General features: G+C 42.0%; 1 protein-coding gene across 2 annotated transcripts in view; it reads left to right on the top strand.

Annotated features, from left to right (window-relative positions):
- Positions 1-12387, top strand: part of KIAA1671 (KIAA1671 ortholog) — an 88319-nt gene that overhangs the window by 37935 nt on the left and 37997 nt on the right. Inside the window, exon 1 of one of the 2 annotated variants that reach the window (XM_075516596.1) lies at positions 26-574. The exons of the other annotated variant lie outside the window; for it this stretch is intronic. Coding sequence (XP_075372711.1) covers positions 524-574 — 51 coding nt within the window. The 5' untranslated portion in view covers positions 26-523. Of the gene's footprint in view, positions 1-25; positions 575-12387 lie in introns of those variants that run through there. 2 annotated transcript variants of the gene reach the window in all.

The following is a 12387-nucleotide window of genomic DNA, read 5'->3' as shown; positions in this document are numbered from 1 at the left end:
CAAAAGACATTTTTATATTAAAAGCAGGAGCTTTTCTTTCGTATGTGGTTTTTTTTCTTTTTCTTGTACACTACTGAAAAATAAGGTCAGCTAGCAACCCCGACAACTGTGTTGACATTAATAGTGTTTCATAACCCAGCCTGCAAAACCGAGTGGGTTTAGAAGCTTCTCTTTCCTTCCAGATGAAGGGCTTTTTAGTGCGAAACCCAAAGTACTATTATTAATTCTAGACTAACACATTACGGATTACCGAGATGGGAGAAGTCTGAGCAGTTAGATGCTAAATAACAAGTGGTTAAGTCACATGGTGCCGGTAGCTCAGCTACTGCTTATAAGTAGCCACAGCATCTGTTAAAGGCACAGAGCTCAGCGTGGTGACGTGGGGCCGGATAAACAGACACCCTACATTATTCATGTTGCTTTTAATTGCTCCAGTCTGCTTTTAACTTCTCCTGGAGGCAGGGAAGAGTGGGGAGGCTGAATCTAACAAAGATGGTTTTGCGTTAACTTTGAGCTTTGGAAGATGGAGTATTATTACTGTCCACGTTTGCTGAAGTTGCTACAGTATTTGTGGGTAAGTGTACTCTTTAGTGTAACTGCGCTTACCAAGTTGGACGTTTTTAACGGTTTTCAAAGATCCTGAGACTGTTCATATGTAGCGATGGCTTTGCTTTGCAGTTTCTTTCTAATCTGTCTTAATAGTAACATTAAACTTGAAATTTATTTTGGGTGAGAGAGGCTATTTTGTCTTTAATACTCGCTTAAAATGAGGAGACTGCAGCGTACTTAAATGTGCCTCAGAAAACCCTCTTAGAAATTGGAATTTCTTCTTTGTTTATATGTAACCATAGGAGTTGTAGTTTCGCATATTGCATATTAGAAATATTCTTCTCTATTTCTTTAAAAGCTATCCTTGGACTCTGGAGACTGCTGCTTTCAGAAGCACTCCTTCCCCAGCTGTTAGCTAGAGCTGCTGCCTGCTATTTAAGTAAAATGGCCAGTACTAATGGCTTTGGAAGTGTGTATTTTTACAATTCCTTACGTATTTTTAATTTGAGTGTGTTAATAGGTTTCGCCCTTCTCAGCGAGCACTTCCTCTTCAAACAATCCTTAGGGCCCTCTTCAATGAAAAGCTCTTTTTAACAGGCTGCTTTTACTGTGCTAGTCTGCCAGCTTTGGAGGGTTACTTTTGCACACTGATTGCTATTTGTCTGATGTTTTCACATTTATAAAAGATTAATTTGATTTCCAAAACCTTTATGAATAGATCTATATTACTTTGAACCTAAATACTTAATGTTTTAATTTCATCTGTACTAATCAAATGTCAGTTTTCATTTGTTTGTGGTATTGTCTGCATTAATCTAGCGATTTTTTTTTTAGCTGTAAATTCAGCATGTAATCAGCACTGACACCTTAAACCTTTTAATGTTAGCTGCTTGCTAGCGCATTTTGAAACTGTAGCAAAGAGTTGGCTCCCGTCATTTAGAGTTTAATTTTACAATCCTTGCCTTGTATGTGCTTTGATCAGTAGTGAGATGAGATTGCCTACTGTAATTTTTTTGCAGCTGGGAGAGAAAACAGTATTTGAAGAACTGGGCATTTTCTTAAAAATCTTTTCCTGTTGGAGACTGTAGTATTGTAAAACATGGAAGTCTTTGGACATTTCTTAAGGTTTCTTTTATTGGATTAGCTAGATTTTTAAGAGGGAAGCTTTCTTTAAATTGCACATAAAAAAATTAGTGTGATATATCAGACTTTGGTATGGTGGGGGGGGTGGATGTTCTTTGTGGTTTGCCAGTTTGAGAAGCCTGAAAGAGATCTCTGAATGCTTTTGCTTTCACATGTATCTGGTGATTTTCCATAAAGCCAGGAAAAAAAAAAACCAAACCAAACTTTTTGATCAGCCCAGATGATCACTGGGTTGATATCTAATATTGTGCAGTTTTAGTCTGTAACAGAACAGGTATGATATATTTTCTGTGTGTATATGCTCTTTTAGAGGCCTTGAAGTATTTCTTAGGCATTTTCATTAGTGTACGCTCTCCTGATATGTTCCAAGAAAATATTGGAAGGACAATTGCGATATTCATGATATTAAGTATAGATAAAAAAGAAATTTTAAGGGAAAAGCACAGCTGTGCCTTTTGTCACTTTCTGTGTTGATGTTACAGCTGAAGGCTACTAAGGAGATACTTATCAGTTCTCTCTATTTATAATCAGGAGTAACCAGAGATGTTGGGGTTAGTTGTCAAGCTTTGTGTTATTTAATCTATCTTGGGGAGCTAAGATACTTTATTCATTAGGTAGACATACCTGAAGAAGCTGTAACTCTTAATTAAAAAAATATTCTAATGAAAATCCATTTTTAAAGCTACTGTTTTGAGTTATTGATAGGTTGTGTCTCTTCTGTTGTGTATTTGTTTTACTCCTACACAGTGGTGGAGTTGTTGGATGTCAGTGGACCCACTCAGTGCCAGCTATCTGCTAATTAATTGCTGATTCCTCTTCTGATCTTTGAATAGGACGTGTATTCTTGTGATGTGTAGGAAAGTTGTCAAAAGAAATCCTCATAGTATTTTTTGAGCACAGCACAGTTTGTGGTCTGCCTGAAATGATGACTGACCACCAAGAAGTCTGTGTCCTGTAGTCAGGGGTGTTGAGTGACAGCTCGAAGTTTCTGAAAAGTAGTCTTTGTGTCCAGCAAAACATTTTGTTCGGTAGGTTGTATTAGATGCAGGCAGAGTTCTGTCCAGTAATTCAACCTTGAGCTCCCTCTTCAGTTTGAGTTGTAATAATGAGGAGAAGAGCAAGCTTATCAAACCTGGATCATTTGCATTCTTAATGAAGCATGCCGCAGGACTCTGGAATATTGCAGCTCTTTCTTGGTTGGAGTTTTCTTTAGTGTGATGCATAACACTGAAACAGGGATTATTGAGAAGCAGGCTCCTAGCGAAGACTTAGCATCGGATTTTTTTATGACAGGAGATGGACTAATGAGAGCTACTAAAAGTATTCCTGCAACTGTACCAACTCACCAAAAAAAACCCCAACCTAATAAAAGAGGAAAGCTGGAAGTGCTGATGGAGCCTTGCAGATTGCTGCATAAGGCTTTTGTGAGTCTTTAGGATGGCTGTTCAAGAATCTAGAAGTTCCTGGCTGGTCTGATAACACAGTCTGGTTTTGGTGAAATTAGTTGGTGTTTCTTTGAGAAGGGGAAGAGCAGGACTCTTAAACACCTCTCTGCGTTTGGTTCACTCTCAGTAAGTTGTCTCTTCATACTACAAATGTGCTTGTTGTTGGGAGAGATTTCTCAGAAGCTTGTGGTTTTGTGGCTCCAGCCATATATCGATCCTTCTTTGATTCTGGCCATTCGGATTATAGATGGTGTGAGATACTACCTGTATGGCATACAACCTGGCTTTTGCTGGTGATAGGGGGGGAAAAAGGGCTGCCTCCTGGGTCTGTCTGCAGCCCTTGGTAGGAATGCCTATGGTTGGTCCTGCCTTAGCCCGTGTTTTCCCGGAGGCTGCTGGTGGTGCTGTTCTTCCTGGCATTTTCAGGGCTGGCTGTTTACCATCCAGCTGGTGTCAGCACTGATTCCTTTTGCTGCCTTTTCCATCAACCTGGAATCCAAACTAACTGAGTTGCTTTCAGTCATACATTCAGTTACAGACTGTATTTGTTATTTGGACCCCTTCAGTCAAACGCTCACATTAGCGTGCAGTGCTCTGCTCTATGCTTATCGCCAAATGCATTGTGGTGGTCTGTAGTTCAGCAGCTGAAATTCAGAGACTGAATCATAGCTCTCTGTATTCCCCATCATCACTTCCTTTGCTCTGCCATGTACCTTCCTCCTAGCTGTGATCTTTTCATCATCTTTAATTGGTTAATTATTGTAATTATGTATTCAAGTGCCAGTCTTTCAGTGACCATGTGCTGTATTTATTATACTTGAGTATTTTCCAGGGTACATGGGGTATTTGTCATCCCTTTTCCAGCTGGTGAGGAGCTTTGCTGCAGCTGATACAAGACATCTTTAGGTCTGACTTGCATAAGAAGTCCTTTAAGTGCAGCTCAATAGTCTGCTGTCCAGCTGCTTGCATCAGTCACGCTGTCGAGCTGGTCAGCACGCCAGGTATACAGCCACAGTAATGAGGTCTCCTGTTCCTTTGTAATGCCCTTCATCCAATAACCAGCTTTTTTGGCTTGCTTGTGGACACAGCCACTAGTGGAGCACGCTCAGTTGGTTCTGTTCCTGTCCTCAGCCATCTCAAAGTTGTGAGCAATCCTCGCTCTGCCCCAGGGCATTTTGTGGGGTGTTCCAATTTTGATGATGTCATTTCTTTTTTGATGTATCTGAGGCTACTGTAGGAGCACACTGATAAACAATGATCAGCGTTACAAGTAGGACGAGGTAACATAAGCCAGCTCAGTGAGCGGAGGCCAGACTTCTTGCAGTGGGGGCAGAGCTGGCAAGAGAGAGAAAAACTCTGGATCTGTTCCAGAATAGGTACTGAAGGAAAAGAATAGGAGCCCTGGCTGATTTTGAACAGGCGCTGTAGTACTCGTGGGGAGAGGAGGGTTGGTGTCAGGACGTCAGCTGTCCCAGAGGCAGTTTTTAGTACCTTGATCAGGAACCAGCTGCAACTTTGGTCACAGCCACCTTCAGAATGGTCCTGGCTGGTTCGATGCTCAGCGAGGGACCTGACTCCGAGTGCTGGCTGGGCTTCCAGCTGTGCTGCTGTGGTATCGGAGGCAATCAGCAATCAAAACCTTGGGGCTCGATGCAGAGCTATGTGATTGCTGTTTGATCCACATAAGACAGATAATGTCAGTCGATGAGAGAAGACAGCTGGAAGAGCTGAGAGCAGCTACCAGTACACCCTTTTATATGAGACCGCACTGTGATCTCTAGTGTGAATATGTGGTCTTTCTCTTGACAGCTAGATGTTGGCCTGGTCTGGATCCCCCCCCAGTGCGTGTGGTAGATGCATAAATCCTGACACCTCATAAAATGAATAGTTTCATTAGTTTCAACTGAACGTGACAGGAAAAGCATCTGAGGCAGAGGAGTGGCTGAAGATGCCTTGAAAACATGAAAACATTATAGATATGGTCTAAGAGTGGCCTTGGCTCCACTTTAACAAAATGACATTGTGAAAAGCCTGTGGGAGACCAGTGTCCTATTAGCAGCAGAGAATCTCTCATAAAGCTTGTAGCTCTGTGTTCTACAGACGTCATCCTGTGTGTGATACGCAGTGGAAGTGGGCTCCGGATTCATTGCTCAGTTTAGGCCTTCTGGTATGGGTGGTGGTGAGTTTCCTGAACATGGTAGGTACCATTCTTGATGAGTTGTTTCTTCTCAGTCTGGCACTTGTCTGTGTTCAAATAGCAAACAAATGCTACGTCCTGAAAGCATTCAAAAGAAAATGGTGTGTTTTAAAGAAAATGTTACCCTGCAGCACTGTGATAGTTTAAAAAGACCTTCTTATTATTTATGGACAATAATTACAAAATCAAAAGAAAATTGGGGTATTTAAGTAAGAAGTAAGATCTAAAGCTTGTTTTGATGAGGTTTTAGTTACTACCTTTTAAGAGTGGTTTTGGTACCTCTTTATCAGGTGATTTCAAAGGAAGTGGCAGCTTGATAATGGCCGCTGCTGCGGCATGTCACTGCAACAGCATTTTGATGGGTGATGGAAGGAAGCCTTAATCATTGGTCTGCATGCCACGTGTAGTGGTTATCCCTGCTTTAAGGGAGGGAAGGCATTCTGTGTCGGTGTTGTGTGGCTTCCCTTTGTGTGCACTGCCTGGGGATTTCCTGTGGACAGTGTTTGCTGCTGTTCTGTTGCAGGGTTTACTTTTGATGATGGGGCAACTGCATTTCAGGCGTGCATTTTTTTTCCAAAGACTTAAAAATCCCTCGCACCCAGCTAGTGTCTGAGGTATATCTGCTGTGCTGATGTCAGCAGCTAAATCTTCCTTTCAAATAATCTGAGTAAACGAAGCCCTGTTGCAGGGAAAAATCTGTTCAGAAAGGCATTTTCCTAATTCCTGAATGCTGCCGTAGAAGAGGAATTCTAACTTTTGTGTCATTGCTGAGAGCAAGCAGGCAAAACAAACCCGGCCAAGGAAGCCCGTTCCCCGCGGGAACGCGAGAGAGTGCTGTTCAGCCGTGGGAGGCCGGCGTGCTGGCGTGAGGCCACTTGTCCTCTCGAGCTTGAGGGCTCCCACAAGGGAAACAGTGCAGAATCCAAGACAGTTTGTTATAATAGGCGTGGTATTAAGTTTAATCTACCATAAAATGCTTTCATGAAATAGTGCATTCTAGGTTAACTTAGTGCAATAAGGTTTGCATTCAGTAAGATGTAACGATTTGTAGACCTGGTCTTTTTTTTTTTTTTTGTAATGACTGCGTCTTTCCGGGCTCAGAGCAGCTGGAACTGGGGGACTGTCTGCCCCTGCCCCTCTCCTTTTTAATTTGAGTCCGAAGTAGTGAGTGCGCTTCTGATACGAGGCTGAAGTGGATTGTTAAACCTCATTTATACATACAAAGCAGAGGTAACTTCATTGCCTCTCCACTAATATTTTGATCTAAAGTTGTTTTGACTCAGTTCCTGCTTTCCCATGCTGTTGTCCATGTCGCTAATGCTGGGAGACAGCCAAGTTCCCACTATTGTTCCTGCTCTTTCAGCAGTTGCGAGTTGTTCATACAGCCAGTGCGTGTTTACTGTACTGAAAGGAAACGGCATTTTAGAGAGCAACTTGAGCATGGTGAAAGTAGTTCTTTGTAGTGGCCTTTCCTCAAGATATGACAGGACTTCGTACTGCAGTGCAAAGCTGCTATTAAAGTAACTTAAGGTAAATCTTAAGCCTGAATGAAGCTTGGAAAAAATGTAGTATTTGGTTTTGTGATTCATGGTTGAGGCTAACAAATACCTGCCACATTAAGGAAGGCAATATAGATTATTTACTAACCACAGTACATATTTGACAAGTTTGATTGCTAGGGTGGAGATTGCAGGTGTCAGATGAGACAGGATTTACTTCTGCATTTGTTCCATAATTCAGCAGTATTTAACAGTTCAGGGCAGGAAATACAGCAAATAAAGTTGAGAATGCAGAAGGAATTTCAGCAAATCAACCTTTTAGCTCCACAGAGTTCCAGACCAAGCAGGAAATAATGCACTTAATCTAAAAAATGTAAACGAAGGCCACACCTTTAAGAATGACCCTGATAAGCAATTTAAGATGTAGCCTTCTGCAGAGTCGCATGGCTGTTCTTGTACCACGCCACTGCTCTGGGCTTCAGAAAAGTGTGTCGGCTGGGTGTAGCTCGTGCAAGCGTGGGGTCGGCTGGCTTGTGGTCCCCCACCAATGCACTGACGGCGTCCCGGGGGATGTGGGAGCATCAGGCCGCTGCGCGGCTGGGCTGGGCTGCGCAGCCACCCTCCCGTTGGGTGACGTGGGGCTGACGTGCTGTGCGTGGCAGGAGGAGGAGGCAGTAAGAGCGAAGAGTCCAAGAAATAATGGAACCATGTATGCATGTGGTGTTACACAGCAATAGCAAATAAATGCTATTGCTTTTTTTTTCCCCCATAAAAATGGTGTGTTGCAAGATAAAATGGATGAAGGATGTATTGTATAAACGTATACCTGATATTTGTTCTACTTACTGCGGCCAAGAAGTGGCTGATGTAAATGAAAGACGCATGGAATGGTGTTTTGTAAAGGAAAGAACAATCAGGTGCTCAGTGCTTTCCAGCTGTGCAGTGGGAAGGTGATTTTAGACGGTTGTGAGGCAGCATGTGCTTGAACCTTCTTGTTACTACTCTTTGAAGAAGGAAATCCCTTGCACAAAAAAGCATGCTCTTCCTTTGGAGTGTTCTCTGAATTCTGAAAGTCAGATTTGAACCTTCAGTAGTTGGAGATTAGCCAAGCACCCTCTGTGAGAAAGAGAAATACTACCAAATGTCTCCAGGCAGACAGTAATAAAAAGTTCTGTATTTTCTCTCTTTGAAAAGTATGACAGAAATGCACTATTTAAGAAATAGTAAACTTGGCATTTACTGACCGATTTGAGAGCGCAGCGTGCTTTGGACCAAATCTAACTCTTCAGAGAACATATCGTTCCCCAGTATAGCATGCAGGCTGCCTATCTGTCTCTTCTTGAAATTGGCCCGCATGTTTGCTGTGTTTTGAATTGCCTGTGCTGCCTGACGCTCGGAAACACGCTGAAACGGACCCTGACTTTAGGTACAATGTTACCAAGCAACACTAAAACTTGTGAGATTTGAGGAGATGTTATCTGACTGCTAGCACCTGCTTAATAAATACAGTGTGTGTGGGCCAAATCCTGCTTCCCCAAAAGCTCAGCTGTGCACAAGAAAAGAGCTTTTCTCGCATAAGGGGATTCCTGCTGTTAACAGGGTGGGGATGACAAACCCCATGCAGCCTACGTACCGGGGCTGACTGCCTCTGATGAGAAGTGAGATGCTGGCTGAGGTGTAACGCTGCAAAACTGCCCAGACTGCCTTTGGCGAGATGAATCAGAATTTCGTGGTGCAATTTTAAGGAGATGGAATGAAATTAGTGAATCTGGCATTATCCGTGAAGTCGGATTTTGATGCCTTTGCAGAAGGCTGTTGGTGAGGAGGGGTTTGAGTGACTGCTCATATGCAGGTCTGAATTGACAGCAAAACTTTATATCAAAGAGAAGGAAATAACTTTGAATGACTCTTCATATTGGATTATCCTTTCTCGTTTGCATGTAATTTGACTCACTCCCAACCCCTCTTCTTCCCATTATTGTTTTGAGCAGAAGTAGCATGTTCCCATGCTTGTTTTCGCTCACTTTGCTTACCTTCTTTGCCGTGTGAGAAAAGGTTAGCAGTTGGAGGTATTTTAGGCCACATTCTGTCCTCAGGAAGTCTCTGTTGAAGATGTTTTGCAGTTACCTGTGCTAAACGTGTGAGAGTCCATTGGATCAAGTGATGGAGAAATAACTGTTCCCCTGTTGGACTTCATGTAAGAGCCCTGGCTATGGTGCTGCTCTGTTCTGCCTCCCTGGTGCAAGGAGATCCTTTGCAGGCTGAAGCTTTTGCCGTGCGGCTGCCTGGCGTGCTGGGGAGGTTCCCTAACTGAAGATTGGGACCTCGGGGGAAAATTGAATCAGTCGCGTGTTGAGATGGTGTGTTTGATCAAAACAACAGAACTGCTCCTGAGAACGCTTGGGCACGTTTGCAGGGAGCATGTGGTGTTCAGCCTGCTTTGTATTTGTTTACATGCTCATATTTTCATTTCACTGTGCAAATAGCTTCCTTTTCTTACGGCTAAGTTTCACATTGTGTTTCTTGTTGACGTTAGATATCTCCCCTACTGTAAGATAGCTCCTGGTTTTCCATAGCATCTTTCTTAAGGGATACAAAAGCTAATGCTTAGCTTATTGCTAAGCTTGTAGCTAGTTTGTTTGTAGTTTTCAGCCCACGTTGGAGGGAATGTCTAGTATTTGTATGGTAATGTTTATCAACAAAAGACTTTCTTCATCCTGGATTTTTATTTGTATAAATGGAAAAAACTGTAACTATCCATCTTTTGCTTGGCTTGATCCTTTTGATGTAACCAAATGTAAAGAAAATGGTTTTAGTACTTTCCAGAATATTTGTGCTGTAGGAATTTCCTGTTTCTCTTTTGTTTTTCAGTTTTTCCTCTTCCATTGAGATGGAAGGGAAGTGCTGAATGATTATGTACATGGGCTTTCAAACAACATAGTATATTTTTAGCTTGTTCCCTCAGCTTTAATGTTGATAGCTTTGTATTATACTGAAACAATTCAAGGTACAAAAACTATGCATGTGCAGGATGTTTAACTGGGCCTTTCTTAAGTTCAAGAGAAACATAGTTTGGGGGACAAAAGAATTAACATTTTCCAAAAATCTGTTTTGGCACTCTAGTTGTTGCAATAATTACCGGTAATCGTATTTAAACTTAAATTGTTTAAAAACTTAAATTAGAAATGATATTTCACAATTACCTTTGTTTACAGATTGTTATTAATCTTGGAATAATTACATACTACTGTAAAAGTGTGGAGAATTTTGTACAGGGAAAAGGATGGCTGACTTTCTACTTTGATTACAAATGAAATGGGAAACTGCAGTTTTTCACTGATCCCATCAAGGATGACCATGGTAGTAGAATGGTAAAATTATTTTGGCAGGTATAAACAAGTATGTGGAGTGTTCAGTCATGAAAATTATTAATGTGTTTTCTTTTATCACAAGTGTAGTTCTGTAAGGAAAACAAGGAATGCAAATTTAAGGGTTTTTTTTTTTTTTGTTTGGTTGGTTCTTTTCTTCTTCTTACCTGGTTTCTCTAATATTGGCTAATTTGGAGGAAAGTGCAGCTTTCAAGTGCATTCAGAACTTGATAGGACTCACTCTGTGCCTCTGCTTTCCCCTGTTCTTGCCCCTTCTGTTATCATTTTTTGATTTAAATCTGTAAGAATTGCAAGTATCGTACTTACATGTGACTTTTCTTAAATGAGAACGTAAGGTACAGAATTTTATCTTACTGAGGTGATAGTGCTGTGATGTTGTTGTTCTTATAATGTACATGAGTGTTACATATCTTTTACAGAAACAGCAAGACAAACCTAGCCTCAAAGATTCATAATCTAAAGAATGGATGTAAGCCACGTGATACCACGAAACATGTTGGGAAGGGTGGTGGTAGCGGAGAGGGGGGGATGTAGATGAGAGCTTACAAAAGTGGGCAGAGAGTGCACGACAGCTGGGGACCAAGTGTTCCTAGTGAGAAGAACCAGGCTATGGGGTGGACTTGCAGGCAGATTAGATGCATTTGGTATCTGACCTTCTTTAGCAAACATTGCAAAATGTTTCTCTGTGATAAAAAGCTTCATTTCATATGCACTAACATGCTTCTTGCGTGAGAGGGGAAAAGATGATGTCCCAGCAAAATTTCTAATCTTTTTCTTGTCTTGTTTGAAGTGTGTGGATGTCTGACTGTGTGTTTAAAATTTATTGATCCAACTGGGTCACTTTTTTTTTTTTTTTTTTTTAAAGATTGAAGAAGAAAAGATGTTAAAAGTGGTAGGTCTTTGTATATAAAAATGGTTTGGAACCTTGCACACGGAAGTTTAATCAGCTGCACCCAGAACACTTCAACAGCTTTTTGCTGTTTTCACAGTGCTATGTTGGACAGTTCTCATTGTGTGCCATGGAGAATGTTTTATTTGTCTGAAGATGTGGGTGAGACGGGAATCCATGTTCAGGCATAAGCTTCAGCTTTAATAAATTACCACTAGGTTGGTATGAGACGTTTACCCCTTTCATGTTCCTGCCAGCTTGTTGGGGTTATAGAGTGTCAAGCACCTCCCTCATACTTGCTTCTGAATCCTCTAATTCTCTTTAGAGCTAGCCATTTTAACCTTTACTTCCTGAGCACCAGATGCGTTTTTCTGCTTGTTTTCACGCTTCTGACTCCAAGTTGTTCTCACCGCAGATGAATGTATACAGAGTGAGAAGGTTGGAATGCCTGCAGTCAAGACAAATGATACAAAATAAGATGGAAAAAATTTCCTTCCTGCTCCCCAGATAGGTGATATGCTGCTTGCAGAGACCTTTGGAAACAAAACTCGCATTCTGCAGTGGGGGACAGGGGAGAGAGGAGTTGGACTGCAGGCGAGGAAGGAGGCCCTGTCTCATATAAGCTCCATTTTTTTATCAGCGCTGAGCATTGGCTCCACTTGGCAGCAGCGCTCAGCCAGCGCCAAGCCCAAGGAACAGCGTATCCCTTCGCACGCTGGTCTGGGAACAGCTCATACCTGTTCCTTTACCTGGCCAGGGATGTTCCAGTGATGCTGTAAGACAGCAGTTGTACCTGGGGAGTGTGGAGGTTTTTGTTTCTCCTTTCACTTTTTTTTTTTTCATTTCACTGCCATTTTGTTCTCCCTGTAGTCTAAGCAAGTCTCTTTCTGTACAAGACCTGGAGAAAGGATGTATTTCTCTTGTTTTGTCTTTCATTGTTCCTTTTTATTGTCCTCTCTTAGCTGATATTCAAGAAGATTCATGGAGCTATTGGCTTGTTTGTGAAACCTTGACAGAGCATATTCATTTATAATGGGGAAGTGGCAAAACCTGTGCCGTAGGTCTGCAGGGAAGTTGCTAGTTTCCTCCCTGAAGTAACTTTCTGTGGCAGGGAACGTTCTTGTTGCTTTTTTTGCCCCTGCACGAGGGGACTCTGTTGTGCTTGCCATAAAACGTGATTATTTTTGTAATGCTTTTTGTGCTTGGAGAGGATTGTCAGGTTAGCACACAGCAAGGCAGAGAATAAAGCCTTCCCCTACCCTTCCGTGCCTGGGAG

This window comes from Mycteria americana, chromosome 13, assembly GCF_035582795.1.
Source record: "Mycteria americana isolate JAX WOST 10 ecotype Jacksonville Zoo and Gardens chromosome 13, USCA_MyAme_1.0, whole genome shotgun sequence".
Taxonomy (NCBI): Eukaryota; Metazoa; Chordata; class Aves; order Ciconiiformes; family Ciconiidae; genus Mycteria; species Mycteria americana.
Note: the sequence above shows the minus strand (reverse complement) of the source record. Positions and strands in the feature narration are given on the sequence as shown.